We start from the raw sequence: 16,942 nt of genomic DNA on the forward strand, positions 1-16,942 counted from the left end.
CATCTGGTTTGGGGGGGCGAACAGTTGTTATTACTTGTGTTTTGTTTTTTTGGTGATCGGCGGTGTCTGGTCTGGATCGTGGGGCACTCCTTTGTGTGGTGGGGTGCCCGTAGGGCGGAAGCTCGGCCGGAGGGCAGGCAACTGGGTTTTCCAAGGGAAGAGGTTGTGCTGCACTGGATTGGAGTGCGAGGGATGCTGTGGAGTAGGATGGTCCCGGAAATTCGGAGGTGTGCAACGCTGGAGAGGGCGCCGGATGTGCTGGTGATGCACGCGGGGGGCAACGACCTGGCACGCAGAGGTATGAAGGAATTGGTCAGGGATGTACGATTGGATTTTTTGAGGTTGAGGGTGGAGTTTTCGGGACTATTTTGGTGTGGTCGGATATTGTTGCTAGGGCCGTGTGGAGGGGGGCGCGGTTCGTTGATAGGATAAATAAAGCAAGAATCAAGGTGAATAAGGAGGTAGGGCGGTTTGTGGCAAGGAATGGCGGTTTGGTCGTGCGGCATAGGGAGTTAGAGGAGGATACGTGGCGTTTTTTGCGTGGTGATGGGGTACATCTGAATGATGTAGGGACGGACCTTTGGTGCTTGGGTTTACAGGATGGAGTGCACCGAGCAATTAGGGTGTAGAGGGGCGCACGGGAGTGAGGTTTCCCGCCCGTGCTCTGTGGCGGTTGAGGTTTGGTGGAAGGTAAGAAGAGTGCTGGGTAAAGTTTTGGTTACGGGGCACTCAAGGTGGTGGTGAACTCCCTTTAAGGTGTAAAAGGTGGAGGCCCCTGAGGTGGTACTGTGCTGCTTAGGGGCCAGATTGGTATGGCGGTTTTGGAAAATATGGTGATGTGGTGGTGGCGGACTTTACCTTCCGGACCTGCAACCTAGTTGTTTGTTGGAAAATGGTTTAAGCTAGAAGTTGTAAGGGTTGTTATTTAAAGGGTTAATTTAGGAAAAGAAAAAGGATGTTATTTAAAGGCTATTTATTGGGGTTTTATTATTGTGTCTACTGTTGTTTTATTTGTTGTTTATTTGTTTATAATAATATGTGTTAAATTATTATATTTATGCATAATAATTAAGTTATAAGAATTGTTAATTGTTATTTTGTTAATAAACGGCTGCTTGCCAGCCACTTAAATGCAGATGGTGTAGTGTGTTAATTTTGGTATGTTAAGAATGGAAGGGGAAGGCCGGAAAGGGCTGGCAAGAAAGAAGGAGCACAAGTAGGTATGGGGGGAATTCGATGGGGCAAAGGTACGAGCTACCCTAGTCAAGCTAAATAGGTAGCAATTTTATCCTTGTGGTCTACCTAAATATTTCCAGTAGACAGCTCTAAATTATCAGCAGCCAAGAATGTTGTAGTAGAAAATAAATCTAAAATTTTGAAATCCTGGTTAGAGATACAAAAAAAATGGGATATGGGCCTTATGTATTATAATAGTTGAACAGTCCACATACAAGTCAACCCAAATCTAAGTGTTATATATATATATAGAGCAGATTAATACAATAAAACAAGAGTTGACATTGGTTGCTAAATGTCATCTATCAATATAATGAAAAAAAATTTTTATTGGTAATGGGAGTATGTCATGGGGAATGTCACATATCAATAGGAAGTGTCTCACCAGTTGGTATTGCTGAGAATGAAAAAAGCACTGCCCTCTGGAATCGGAAGAACTTTTTCCTTCGGGGCAAACTCTGCTAATTTATCGAGATGGGAGTCTGGGAGGCTTCCTTCTTCATCTTCCTCCTCTTCAGCTGTAAAGACACATCGAGAGATCACATTACCACCTTAAAATATTATGTAGTCACATCTACGTCTTCCCCAAGCCATTGGGGCCATTGTGCTCTATGGTGGACATGAATGTTGTATACATTGATGACAATTTTGCACTTCCATCTTTGTGGTAACAGTTGGGAGAAGACCCTTCTTTTTTGTTCCAACATTACATTACCACTAATGCACAAAACCAGCTCCATAAGGATATTATTTGAAGACTTTGGTTTGGAGTGGCCTGCAAAGAGTCCTGAACTCAACCATACTGAACTGATTTTTTGGACAGCTTTTAGGATGGGGTGTTCAACAAGCTTTTACATTCACAATGATTAGGTATTCATTATTATTAATATTAATGATAATAATGAACAGGATTCATATACCGACGCCATATTACGCAGGGCTGTACATTAAATAGGGGTTGCAAATGACATTATTTGCCATTAGATGCTACTGAATACTAAATAAGAAGTCGAAAACCACTTACATTCCTCACTCCCCTCTTCCTCTTCATTATCTTCTTCACAAGGAACCTACAGAAAAGAATACAAAATAATTTCTGCAATTGCTTTTTGCATTTATGTTTTCTGGGAAAACAGCATTATGCACACCTACCTTAACTGTGCTGTCTTCTTTTTTCTCAGATTTCTTCCCTCCCCTGAAAGATAATCATGGGAAACACAATTACTGAAGTGTTATTTATAAATTTTCAATAGTTAACAGAGCTGATATATATGCTATAGAACTATTTCTATTAGTCTCTAACCTTTACTTGCTCACAGATTGAAAGGTAATATACTCTTCTCTCTTAGTATTTTTAACCCCATCATTTTTGGTTGGGAGTGCTTCCCTTGAGGTTACAATCTGTAGAATTACATTACTGACCTTTTAAAAAATTTCTAAAATGAAATCCACAGCTAATGGAAAGATGAATGGCAAACAGTGTGACGTTGTACTGCATTTTGTGTCCATTTTTAACCCAAACACATCCCTATAATCTTGGGTGGTGTGGTGAACCTTGAAATCATATTGCATGTGTCATTACACACATGCACTACACACACACAACGACGTTATAGTCTGTATTGCTCCCAAATATACCATATGTGATACTGCAGCTTCTTGCTGATACTTCATAGTTTAGACTATATGGTCACACAGGAAAAATTCAAATCCAGATTTGCGGGTTGGTCCTATAAATGCTACTGAGCAGCAGATAATCATTAGGCTATGAGGGGGAATTTTTATTTTGGATAGCATTAGGAATAGTTAAGAGCAATGTTTTTACTTTAATTGACTGTGTCATTTCAGAGAGATTTTTCTTCTTTTCCTGTCTCAGAACCAAGGCATAAAGTAAGAGGACTTCTCTCCAAATGGAGGGTAGGTTTCCTTTTAGATAGTTGTAACTAAAACAGCACTACCTTGGAAGATTTCTCATTGACTTTACCATCACTTTCTTTACAGGGAACAGGGTACACCAGTGAGAGTAAGTAAGTGAGAGTAAGCAGGGAAACAGACACCAATGAAAAAAGATTCAGACCCTTTCACACCTTTTCTGAGACTCAAGAGAAAAGTTTTGGCTTTAACAACCACTTTAACAAGTAATAATCCAAGCAGCACGGTGGTTTGCAGGTTCTCTCCTTGATCTTTGCAACATTAGGTCCCAGGTCTAAATTTCAGCCGGGACACTATCTGCATGGAGTTTGCATGTTCTCCCTGTGTTTGTGTGAGTTTCCTCTGGGTACTCCATATTTTTCCCACATTCCAAAAACATACAGTTAGGTTAATTAGCTTCTCCCCAAAATTGTCCTTAGACTGTCTTAATGAAATATGACAATGGTAGGGACATTATTTTGTGAGCCCTTTGAGGGACAGCTAGTGGCATGACTATGGACTGTGTAAAGCACTGTGTAATATGTCACCGCTATATAAATACTGTATAATGTTACTCTATTCTAAATCTTCAAATCAGCTATGACACAAAGATTTTCCAACAAGAAAATAAAATTATTCTCCTATGTACCATGTTGGTTTGTCAGCATAGCCAGAGAAAAATAAAAGGCAGGTCTAGTTGCACTCCAACAAATTTAAGAAGGGTAGCTAGATATTTTCACCTCTACCCTCTTAAATGATGACATGACGTGGCAGTCTACAATTTTTAGCAATGATCAGTAGACAATGTAATGCCTGTGAACCACCCCAAAAGTCCCAATTGGGAACAAATACCAAGTTAGAAAACCATGTGCCTTTGCTAATATTTTTTTCCTGGAACACACCTCAAATGACTGTTCATATTTAGGGATCTAGCAGGCAGCAGGTCGGTTTGAGGTCGTTGTGCAGTTTTTTAATTTTTTAAATCCATCAGAATACCCTACTTACTTGTCCTTACTGTTAATATTGTCCGCATCAGCCAAATTATCCACAGCAATAGCCAAGAAGACATTCAGTAAGATATCTATACATGAAGGTTAAGGAAGGTTCTGAAGAGTCTCAAGTAAGAACATTCAAATAATCGTAGAACACAAATTATTTTAATAAATATCACAGCTTTGGCAAACCTGTATACACATTTAATGACATGTGTACAGCAGTACTCCTCGATGCCATTCATCTATCCGCCATGGTCATGCACTGCAATGGAGGAAAGCACAGGGGAGTGCTGGTTGCTCGGCCTCTTCTCTCCCGACTGAATAACATCACAAAAGACAGTATTCAGCAACAATCAACTGACATCCACCTGACGTCTGTACGGGCCTTAAAGGAAGACAACTGTTTAGACCTGGACTAGAAATGGCTTTGTTAGGCTTTAACTAGACCTTTGAAAAAAAGGTGCAATAGTAGTGCCAAACACTTTGGTTTTTCTTTTGGTTATGAACCCAGCAATAGGCAAAGGACTGTAAATCACAGCAAATATTCAGTAATCACATTTTAATGTTGTGACTACTCTGAGTTAAATCAAAGGGTTGTCTTCTGCACATCATCAGTGCTTTCTGCACTTCCTTTTTAAAGGCTTGTAAACAGAAAAATATGTAACCTTCGCTTTAGGGATCACAAAAAGGGAAATAATGAATGTCTTTTGAAGAAAAATATCAACTGTCACCAATCTATCCTGTCCTCCACTGATATCTTGTAGCTAAAGGCCTCTGCTCTTTTTGTGAAAGCAGCAATCTCACTGCAGCAGTCTGCACATGATCTACTGATTTACAGTCAGTACTGTTGCTAGATTTTTATTTCCCATGACAAACACGGGTCTCAAGTAATGAAAATGTTTCAGTACAGATATCCCACAACAGTGTTTAGTGGTCAGCTCCCTATCACTGCTGAATGACCACTAGAAACAGCTTTTGCTTTACTAATGGGGAGGACGCACCTTCTCCACATCATCCCCTCTCCACGGAGCAAAACAGAATGTTCTGCAGTAGTTGAGCAGCAATGTACAGCAGGCATACGCAGAAGGAGCCCTTTCATCAAAAGGGGAAAAATTGCAGATCTCACACATACGCAATCTATAGTCACCTAATGCAGTCACCTAATCTCACGTCTGCGTCAGGTGATGTAGGAAGAAGAACACAGAAGAAGAGAGGTGAAGATGGCGGTGCCTGGCACTCCGTCTGCGCCCCCCCAAAGTCAGATAACGGGACGACTTGGGACCTGCTGGAAGAAACCTCCTGACGGATCGACTGCTCTGTGGGATTGAAGATAAGAGATATGAGTAGTTTTAGGTTTACTTCATCTTTAAGTTTTGCTAACTGCAGATCTATTACTATGACTTAGCAGGGACTCAGCACTGCAGTCTGACCACTGCAGAGAGAGCAAAGGTCCTTAGCTGAAGGCTAACAGTAAAATTTACACATTTGCCAGATAAAAAAGTGATTATCTGGGCATTAAAGTACTGATATATGTTATCAAATATACTTAGGCTTAGCAGTAAACCCTAGGCGGCGCCTAATCATGGCACTGCCCTTAGCTGAACATGAGCTATGCTTTCACTAATGCTTGATTTATAAAACAAACAGCCTTTCCTGATCAGTGTTTATTTTTATGGTAAAGAAAAGTCTTAGTTTTATTACATTTTCATTGTTTAAAAGTTTGTATCAAAGTAAACAGCTGATATTTTACAGATGTTGCATAGTGGTCTACTTATAAATGTTTTCTTCCGAAATTTAACCAAACTTTACCAAAAGTACACACAAAGTATAAATCATGAATACAAACAAGATGATTCAAACATTTTGTAATTGTATCCAATATGAAAAAATGTCTAGCATAAAATGGTAATAATAATTACAGAAGGATACAGTTTCCACAAATGAAGAGGATGATGAAATAAATGCAGACCAGCATTCCAGGAAAAAATGGTCCTCCATATGCCATAATTCCATCATACATCACTGCATTCCAGTCCTCTCCAGTAAGGATCTGAATAATAACCACAGGGAGAAGAAAAGGATACACATTATTATTATTTCTTTATATAGCACCATCATCATTCATAATGCTGTAAAGAAATTGATTACAAATAATGGACATTCACTCCGAAAAAAGTAATGTTATGGGCACCTACTCTCTTTAACTATTATAAAGTTATTAGGCCTATGTTTAGTAAAGAATACTTTAGGCTCCCAGAATGCCATTTATGGTGGTCTATATGCCACAATAAAATCCAGTTTAAAAAATGGACAACCAACCAGATTTAAATGAAACATACATGTATTGTGATAGAACTAGATAGACAATGTGACTTGATTCTGATTGGTTGTATAACTTATTACACATCACTGCTTTGAACAAATAATTGCTAGAAGGGATCCCCTAAAACCCAATCAAAAAGTCAAGGATGGTCACCTGGAAGACGGTGAGAAGTGCCTGAGGGAATGTGTCAAAGGTGCTCCTTTTGGTCTGGGTTTCATCGAAGTTGAATTTTCCTCCAAAGAGCTGCATCCCAAGCAAGGAGAAGATGATGATGAAGAGGAAGAGAAGCAGCAGTAAAGAAGCAATGGATTTCATGGAGTTCAGCAGAGAGGCGACCAGGTTACTTAGCGATGCCCAGTGTCTGTATGTTAGAGAGGACAGTGATGGCGAGGTGGAAGAGAGAGAAAGAGAGAGAGAGAAGGATGCCGGGTGATGTGACACACCAGATTCATTATGAAATATATGCACAATAGATACAAAAAAATCCTATAGAACACCAAATCCTACAGGGCTTGACTGGCTTTTTTGGTACCAGATGGGTTTTGAATTTTAATACAGTCTTATAAAAATGCAAAACCTACTTCTAAATGATCTCAGATATGTTTTAAACTGATGTTGAACTAATGCCATTGGCACAAGCCCCAAACCAGTCAGCACATGTCCGTTAAGCACAAGACATTATAGGGTCTATATATTATCAAATTTTTAACATTATGTAAAAGGATGGCTATTCCTTTTACATAATAGAAAAAAATGTGTTTTTTTTTAAATAATTTTTGGAGGATTCCATCTTTACTTCTCTGGTGCTAAAAACTAAGAAAGAAACTTGCAGCCGCCTGGGATACTTGGGTCACATATCCCAGAAGGCTGTGGGCTGCTCCTTCGGCAATGCTTGGGATTGGGCACTGGGTCATCAAGGGCTTTCCTCTAAGGTAAAAAAAATGTGCTTGATCTCACCCATGCATAGTGAGATTTGCACTTTTTTATTTTACATTCGGAGGAAGATACCTAACCTGAATTCATGCCTGCTCAGTGCGAGATTGGGTGACATGAGGAAGACCCCAAGATGGCAGCATCGGATGGAACAGTGGGCCTTGAAAATAAAAGGGAATGCAAGACAGTGCGGGACTAGCTGGGCTCAATTTGTGCATGGATCGAGGGCTTTTCACAAGTTAGGGTAAGTGAAATTTTTTTTAGTGGAAGTTCTACTTTTAAAAAGCAGCATACTAGAGATCAAGGATATGGCTGCGGTACTTGGCAGAGATGCCTGCACCACGATACTGGCCAGGGACAAAAAATGAAAAGAAAATCACATATTTATTGACAGATTTAGCAACTCAGTTGTTTTCATTTCTTCTGCACATGACTTGATTTTTCCAGACTTGTAATTCAAAACAGAAAATCTCTATTTGTCCTGTATCTCTAAAGCCACTTGACAGGGATGCAGAAGCCTGCTTATTTGTGTATAACATGCAATAAAAAATACAAAAAAATTCATGAAAATTTGAAGCAGAAACCACGTTAAAGTAACATCAAATATTAATAGAACAGCTTCATTTTCTAATCGTATTTATAGTACCCTTTAAAGGATACCTTTTTACTTTCATACTATAGTTTATACATGCCTATCAGAAAACCCCACTGACCTGGTAACCTTGAAGATCCTGAGAAGCCGGACACATCGCAAGACAGAGATCCCAAGGGGCGACATGATATGGAACTCCACCAGGACTGTCTCCAGAATTCCCCCGCACACCACAAAGCAGTCAAAGCGATTGAAAAATGACACAAAATAGGCATGGAAACCCAGACTGTACAACTTGAGAAGCATTTCCACAGTGAAAAGAGACAGCAACACCTTATTAGCGTAGCCTAAATGAGACATAACAGCAGCATGAAAAAATAGCAATTGTAAGACAATGGAAGCTCAAGGTCATTATTTATGTCTGAAACAAGAACTTTCTTCAACCAATCAAAATCTTTGATTTTAAACTCCAAGCACATATAATTTATGTACATTTATTTGTCAGCTCTTTCAAACCCTAATCCTAAACTAAGACTAATACATAAAACCTTTCAGTTCAGCTGCCACAAGCAAAAAGTTATCAGCTGTGTGTTTGCTCTAATTTGATGTAGTTGGAGCTTACATAAAGGCCGAAGACTCCCTACTTGTGTGGCAATGGTTGGTCAATCATCTGATGTTGTCACATGAGAGGAAGGTGAGAGAATCACATGCTATTCTATACTTAGCATTATTAGGTATTTTATTTGGCCCTGACTGCTGAAAAGAATAATGGGTATAGGAGATTAAAGCTATGCAATATTACAATCAGTGCTACCTGCATTGAGCATCACTTGCAAGAATTGGGTAAGACTTCAGCCCAGTAGCTCTGCCTCAACCACAGAAAAGAAAAGAACTAGTAGTCACACAAAGATTTTTTTTTCTATTTTGAATGAAACTGGAAAAAGTCTTTTTTAGGTCCCACGGTGGGTGATGTGTTTTAAGGTCAGATATCTCCCTGCAAATTAGGGTTAGGTCCTAACTTGAAACCCTTAAAACCTTAACACTAATTTATTCTTCTTTATCATTCTCTAACTCCTAATCTGAAACTTTTGGAACCTAACCCTAATCATATTCCTTTCTCTAAACAAAGTCTAAATCTTTTTGCCTAACCTAATTCTTATCTTCCGTCCTATGGCTAATCCTAAATCTGTTGCAGAACTCTAACACTGACCTATACTAATAGTTGTCAACTTATGAGATATAAGGGGCCTCGAATGTGTCCCTTTCACATGCCCAAATAGCCGCACATAGTTTTTAGAATATGATAGAAAGCTGTGAGAGACTTCTAACATATTAGATTAGATGATCTGAGACTGTAGACATGCAAAAGGTATTGTTGGAGACTGAAATCAGGAGACCTTTAGAAACTGGGACATGCTACACAAGACTTTACAGCAACCTTACAATAAGTGTTCTCACTACAAATTGTTAGGGTCTGCAAAGGCCTGCTCAGCACGTATCAACAGGCTACATATAGTCCTCAGTCCATAGGTTGGGTGCTAGGTGCTACATTATAAACCCAATCCTAAGTCGGTATGCTATTGTATTACTTCTCCTGTTTAGTTCTAACAAACAAAAGGAGGTGGGTTAATGCATGATAGGAATAGAAGTTGGTAAAACATATGAATATATAACTCTGATATATTTTGAACTAGGTTTATTGGGTCTTTATTAATGTTCTCCCATCTAAATGCAGCCACTGTCACCTTGTATCTGGGTCAGCCATTCTGGTTGCCGGTAGTGCTCGGAGGCTATTGTCAGCGTGTTCAGGAAGACCAGGATCAAAACCATCCAGTAAAAGGTGACCGATTTTACTGCTAATCGACATTTCCTCCGGAAAGCTCGGTTCCATCTCTTCAGCCTCCGGCTATTATAAAATGAAATGTTGATTTCATATTGCTTTCTACACAGTTATGGACGTTAAATGTCTGTTACAAATAAACTAATACTTTATCTATTATTATTAGTAAGTAATACAAGATATGTCATTATTAAGTACAATAGGTCAGGACAATAGGTAATGATATTAGATCATACCTTTGAACAGTGGTAAGCATAGCCAAAAAGGAGGCTCTTGTGCAGAACTGACATAGGGCCCATGTGAGAAACCCCTGTTGGCCAAGGAGGGTCTGCAGCCTTGTGCAGAGGCAAACTTTGCACCTCCCTAACTATGCCCTTGCTTTTGAACAGTAAAGCTAAACTTCAAGCAAATACCTAAATCCACAATTGCATTAAATATATAGGGGCACTTTTACTTGCAAAAATATTTGTATTTCAGTCTGTCCAGCGCTGAGATTCACACAGAACAGTCTGGTGACCTGGTCACCTCCTTGTCTGTAATTGGTGAAGGAGCAGCAGAAGACTGAAGGGCTCAGCAGACTGATTTCTCATCCATAAAGAATACATTTGTTACACAACTGCAATAGTATGTGTTTATAGATATATGCTTGAAGTTCAGCTTTGAAGGTGGTAGCAAGTCATTTACAAACAGGTATGTTTAAAGAAATAATCATCATCTGATATTATATCTTCCTGATAACATCATTTACATAGTCATTACTTACCAGCAGCCCGTCTGTGATAACTTGCTCCTGCAAATGCAAAAAAGAAAACAAATGTAACTAAGATAATCAGAAAAAATGAAGAAAAATCTAAATAGAAAAGTCTAATGTAAGTTTGGAAGACAATAGTGACTGCAGAAATTGTCTACATCAAGCTTTTCATATAACAAATCACCAGGTGCCTGTAGTGTAGGTATGTGAGCCAGTGAATGAGGCAGAGAAGTGACTCATTTCTGCAAGAGAGTCTAAAGGAAAACAGCTTCTGGTGTTCTTATAATGCTATTAATCTGGTGGGTTGAAGGAAACATTAGAAGTCTCCTCCTCCTTAGAAGTGACCAAGGTGCGGTGCTGATCTGTATCTGACATTTGCAAACACGGACATAAACATCACAAGCATTGGGATTTACAAAATTGTGGTATCTCTGAGCTGACATCTCAATTTAAAAAAATTGATATTGAATCTGTGCATACCTAGGACAGTGCCATCCTTCTCTACACTTGTATTTTGCAGCATCATTACTGATCCACATACACTGTACCGTCTCTAAAATTCTATTGTATTTATTACATAATATGAAATGACTTACAGGCACAGGGTGCAGCAGTTGCTGTGCTCATCATCTATATTCTCTGTATTGAGTGAAGTGGTCTCGCTGGCTGGAAGGCTGGCTACAATAGAGTAAAGGGAACAACAGCAATTATTAACTTCTATTACATGAATGCAACATTCATTATGTCCTGTGCATCCAGAAGATATGACTGTGTATTTACATGTGTTTCTAAGATGTACTAATGCAAATGCAACTTAATTACCAGTTGTTCCTCTTTTTAAGATTCAGAATACTCTGTCCGAATAGCTGTAGCTACACTGTATGTGTACATTGAGAGAAGCTCGCCGTGTGGGGCAAAACCAAATAAAGCAATTTCAATCAATGAGAGGAGTCTGTACAATTAAGTTAACCTAAATGGAAGACTGGAAGTCTGTTTTAAAAATAAAGTGTTTATGATGCTGTAAACCGTCTGTCTTACACGCTGTGCTGTGAAATGTGGAAAGGATATGATTTTGCCTTAGTATACAACATATATCAGTGTTTCTCAACCTTTTGAAAATGGAGGAAACCTTGAAGTAACTTTCAGGTCTTAGGGAACCCTATTTTATAATTACTATATCCACAGATCACAGTATATTAGTGTGATGGTCAGTGGGAAGAATGTCTCTTAAGCTGCGTACACACGTGCAATTTTTGTCGTTGGAAAGGATCTTTCACGATCCTTTCCAATGACAAGGGACTACACGATGCATGAACAGTGCTGTACATACAGCACCGTTCTACGCTATGCAGAGAGGAGGGGGAGAGCGACGGAGCGGCACCCTGTTGCACGCTCTCCCCCTTCCCTTTCATTAGGATCAGTTGTCGCTCATCTCCCGATATCTGGCCGATGCCGATTATTGGGTGAGAAAAATGTGACGTGTGTACGCAGCTTTACATTGCTAGTCATTGGGAAGAATGTCATCCTTACAGATAGCAAAAGGGATAATTGAAGTCACCTAAACTGACCTGAAAATCACAAACTTCCTATTGCTTAAGAAACCCCTAGGAACCTCTGGGAGAACACTGGTTGAAAAACACTGGTATATACACTGGAGGGACCTTCTTTCCATCTTAGATCCTTGAAAGGTATATTTTTGTAAACACATCTTTACAGTATTTTGAATAGTGTTAAAAGGGCTGAGTATTTAACCTCCCTAGCGGTAACCCCGAGTGTGACTCGGGGTAGAAAAAAGTTGCTACAAGTGGAAACCCCGAGTCACTCTCTGGGTTGGAACACCTAGGGAAGGTTAGTAAATAGAGCGCTTACCTGACTCGCCGGGGTCCCGCGCCGACCAGCGCCCCAATCTTCGTCTTCTTTCTTCTTCTGCATCCGATGAGTCACCGGGGGAGTTCCTGGTGACGTCGGTGCGTGTGTACGTCCCGGCCGGGCGGGGCGGGAAATTCAAAAACCATTTGTACTGCATTCAATACAAAATACCTGTATTGAATGCAATACATTGAATTCATATGTGTAAAAGCAGTAGATTTTTTTTTAAAGAACATTTATTTTACAGTATATATAATAGTATGAACATAATATGTATTTTTTTTTAATTAATTTTTTTTTTTTTTTAAATATATCGAAAAACAATGTACTGCTTTTAGACATATAAAACCGGAAGGAAATGAACCACTAGGCAGGTTAAAATGCCATAGTTTTGTCTTCTGCAACCAATTTCCAAAATCTCACACCAGATTTGTTGCTTTAGCAACATCCTTTTCTCCAGTTTAATTTATCAAGGCAATAGGGTTATTTAAAGAGGAATTTCACACGTGCAGTTTGTTTACCCTTTGGGGAGATTTGCCCTCACATTCTATCTTCCTAACACCAAAAAATTAAAATCCACTCAATAGAGAGACAAGAACAAAAAAAAGGACTGAGGTCCTAACTTTTGTACACGCTATGCAAAACCAAAAGAAATTCACAAAAAAAGATGAAGTCAGAAGATCCAAAACAAATCGACACTTCCTTTGTGATAAGTTTCTTAGGCCATTGGAAAATATCATATGACACAACATTAACAGAAAAAATGACATCTATATGACATGTTCAAGATTCTAGTGCAACAAGAAAGTCTCAGGTCTGTAAGTATTTGTAAAGCCTTCAGGAAAAGAATCATATGTCATCTGAAGTTTTTGATCCTAACATATCCATCACTATCCTACCTGATTCATTTCCATTGTACCTATGCTTTTATCCATTTTAAACACTCTTTTTTTCTAGTTGGTTAATTTTTATGGTACCCATGCTTTGGAAGCAAAGCCCAAACTTAAGAGACCCCAGTCCTAACATTTTCAATATTCTTTTATCCTAACTGGTTCTTTTTTTGGTACCCATGCTTTGGAAGCAAAGCTCAAAATAAGAAGGTCCTAGTGCTAACGTCTCAAAAACTCTCTAGGATGAATCCTATGTTACCCATGCTTTAAAACCAAAGCCAAAAAGTAGGTGATCCCTTTCCTATTCTTTAACCTTTTATAATGAATCTTGTTGAAAGACTTTTCAAATACGGCTCAAGTATGCTTAATCAGTCTTTCTACCCCAGAGGAACGCTTAAAATAAAATTTTAGTTTCAGGGAACCCTGATAAAATTAATAAATTGTGGGTAGTTTGGAAGAATGCCCCATTATGGTGTTAATCATGAAATATTGCCTTTACAGTTTTAGTCAAAATTCCACCCTAGATAGCTAAAATGTTCACTTGTTTCATCCTACTGGCTCTGCTAAATGGCAATAAACCCCAAATTATGCAGGCTTTGTCAGTTGGGAGGTCACTCATCAAAGCTCAAGGAACCCCTACTGCCACTAGGGGAACCTTTGGGTTTCATAGAACCCTGGTTGAGAATGGCTGCTGTAGGGAGTATAGATGGGGAACCATTGAGTTTTAAAGAGGCTGCAACAGAAGTCATCTCCAACAATCCCATGTAATCTGTTTTTCCTGTCTATCGCTACGAAAACATGCTAATTTTCACCTAAGACAAACAATCGTGATCATCTTGGGCTAAAATCTAAAGTGTGTCAAGCAGTTCCACAACATTGTTTATTGATTTATCCAGGTGGATCAATAAATGACCAAGAGGGATGACTACTATCATTTCCTATGAAGGAGGATGTGGTGCCCTTTGCTTGTCCTTCAATTCCCAAAGAACTGAGCGGTGCTGTGTGTACAGTGCTTGTTTGTTCTATTCCCATTGGAAACAATCACAAAAGATAATTTCCAGCGCCATAATTCTAGCATGTGTACATAACCTATGACAGTTTCCAAAATGATGTCCAAGTCTCCAACAATTCACACAAAATGTTTACTCCTACAGCATGTCTGTAGTCTCAGACCATTACAGGTAGTCCCCAGGTTACATACGAGATAGAAACTGTAGGTTTGTTCTTAAGTTGAATTTGTATATAAGTCTGAACAGGTACATTATTTTAATAAATGCAATTGGGACGGATGTTTGTCTCAACATAAAATTAGACAGCGTGGTGTCAGTTACTGTATTAAATCCTCACTGTGATTTAATCACAAACAAAGCTAAAAGCAAAAAAAAAAAAAAAACTTTATGGAGCCATAAAAGCTGTGCTTTGATATGCAAAAAAAAAAAAAAAAATACTGCAGAGTTTATCTTGGTCATTAAAGAGTTACAAGAGACTGCAGAAAGAGCTAAGTCTTTAAGGTCACCCACCCAAGATTTATTCTGCAAGTTATGGAAACTGCCCATCTGTCTCCCGCCCTGCACAGAATGAGCAGGGAAGCCCCCTTCGTAAGAGATGTCCGTATGTCGGATGTCCTTAACCCGGGGACTACTTGTACATGTAGAATGCCCTTTTCCACCTGTTGCATTTGTTGCAAGGCTCCTGTTGCATGCCTGTCAGCTTTCTGTAGTATTGCATTCAGTAAATGTTATATGTGGCTCATTGGTCATGTCAGGTGCCAGACCTGGTATTTACGTTGACCACCACATAATTTAGGTTTTCTAGCAAAAGAAAATTACAATTACATAACTAAGACCTGAAGAAGCCCAACATTAACAGAGCACACATGTATCTGTCACACATATATGTACACATCAGAGCATAACAATGATCCCTTAGATTGATGAGCAGTGCATACATTGGTGGGCATTGTAGAAGTGACCCCTTACAATGGTGAGCAGTGTAGCAGTGACCCCTTACAATGGCGAGAAGTGTAGAAGTGACCCCTTAGGCTACATACACACTTGCAATGCGTTCTTGTTCGATAATCGGCTCAGGGCTGATATTATACGAGAATGTGGCGTGTGTACAGTGCTCATCGTCCATCATCTGAACAACCGTCCTGGTGGATCCATGGATGACGGATGATGAACGATCGTAATGCAAGTGAAGAGGAGAGAGCGTAGTGGGGTGCCGCTCCATGCACGTGTGTACCTAGCCTAACATTGGTGAGCAGTGTAGAAGTGACCCCTTACATTGGTGGGCACTGTGGAAATGATCACTTACATTGCTGGGAAATGTAGAAATGACCCCTTACAAAGGTGAGCAGTGTAAAAATGACCCCTTACATTGGTGGGCACTGTAGAAATTACCACTTACATTGCTGGGAAAGGTAGAAATGACCCCTTACATTGGTGGGCATTGCAGAAGTGCCCCTTACATTGGTGGGTACTGTAGACCCCTATACATTGGTGGACAACATAGAAATGATACTTTAGGATATATGAAGACTTCTTTTGGAGCTTTCGATAGCAAGATTCATCTAAACTCAAAACATAGCCAGTAGAGGCTACCGCTATCATTGTCCACCCCAAAATATATTAGTCCAAATTCTATCAACTCTACTCACTTCCACAAACATTTCCTTGATCAAATCTACACATAAATCTAATTAGCAACAAAGTCACACCACAGCACATATTTCAATAAGGATCACAAGCCACATAGGGAAGACTGTGGAACCATAGTCCAATGGAAGAACACCACATACTAGTCACAGGTCACAAATCACAGAGCACACAAGCCATAAAATTACTGTGGGTTTCTGAGGAATGGTTAGGATGCATTAACCATTGGAGTTTCCCCTTCCTCCTGCCCGTCAGATCAGCCAACGTGACGCCTGTACGTAAGAGACAGACAGACATTGCACGAGACAGACAAACAGACAAGAAATACAAAGTGATGCTGAACACAAGACAGTTGTATGATTGAGTGGACACAAGTGTACAAGAACCATTCGGAGTGACGAACAGACAGAGACGTATAGACTGGGTACCATATAGAGGTTCCTGACAAAAATAAATAAAAGGTTTATACTACTAAGTAAATGGTAATTTACCAAGGATAGACCGATAATCAGAATTATCATTGCATTGATCTGATTATAACTAATGTAAAGCTGACATTCGGACAGGTATAAAGGGCATACCTTTTTGCAGCTCTGTAATTAATATTTTTAATGCAAGTAGTGTAAGGACCTGAATTCGACTTGCACTCCCTGTGCAGAACAGTCCAGAGAGAGGGACAGAGAAGCAGAACAGGGAGCCAATTAGGTGTGGGAATACCCTGACTAACCTGGGATATATATCCAAAAAACATTTCGGACATCAGTCTGACATTATAATCTGCATGCTTGTTTCTGATTAGTGAATGCACTCAAAAAAAGCCAGGTAACTAGCTGAGGGAGGTCAGGTATAGCTGCTGTCTATTAGTAACCTTAGGACATTCAGATCTGGATTGTGATCAAGTGTTCCCATGTAGCACCTTACCTACCACTCGGTCACTTGTACTGC

At 39.5% G+C, this 16,942-nt stretch overlaps 1 protein-coding gene across 5 annotated transcripts in view; it reads right to left on the bottom strand.

The window, feature by feature from the left end:
* The window catches only part of CACNA1F (calcium voltage-gated channel subunit alpha1 F), a 99,069-nt gene that overhangs the window by 57,080 nt on the left and 25,047 nt on the right, over positions 1 to 16,942 (bottom strand). For 3 of the 5 annotated variants that reach the window (XM_072431909.1, XM_072431908.1, XM_072431910.1), the window contains 11 exons: positions 16,186 to 16,269; positions 11,178 to 11,259; positions 10,594 to 10,620; positions 9,736 to 9,896; positions 8,112 to 8,337; positions 6,619 to 6,826; positions 6,072 to 6,192; positions 4,153 to 4,228; positions 2,389 to 2,431; positions 2,261 to 2,306; positions 1,622 to 1,754 (listed from right to left, as the gene is read on the bottom strand). In XM_072431909.1, the coding sequence (XP_072288010.1) occupies positions 1,622 to 1,754; positions 2,261 to 2,306; positions 2,389 to 2,431; positions 4,153 to 4,228; positions 6,072 to 6,192; positions 6,619 to 6,826; positions 8,112 to 8,337; positions 9,736 to 9,896; positions 10,594 to 10,620; positions 11,178 to 11,259; positions 16,186 to 16,269 (1,207 nt within the window). The remainder of the gene's footprint in view (positions 1 to 1,621; positions 1,755 to 2,260; positions 2,307 to 2,388; positions 2,432 to 4,152; positions 4,229 to 6,071; positions 6,193 to 6,618; positions 6,827 to 8,111; positions 8,338 to 9,735; positions 9,897 to 10,593; positions 10,621 to 11,177; positions 11,260 to 16,185; positions 16,270 to 16,942) is intronic. The other 2 variants (XM_072431913.1, XM_072431911.1) reach the window with 1 other exon arrangement.

Source organism: Pyxicephalus adspersus, chromosome Z (genome assembly GCF_032062135.1).
Source record: "Pyxicephalus adspersus chromosome Z, UCB_Pads_2.0, whole genome shotgun sequence".
In the NCBI taxonomy this organism is placed as follows: domain Eukaryota; kingdom Metazoa; phylum Chordata; class Amphibia; order Anura; family Pyxicephalidae; genus Pyxicephalus; species Pyxicephalus adspersus.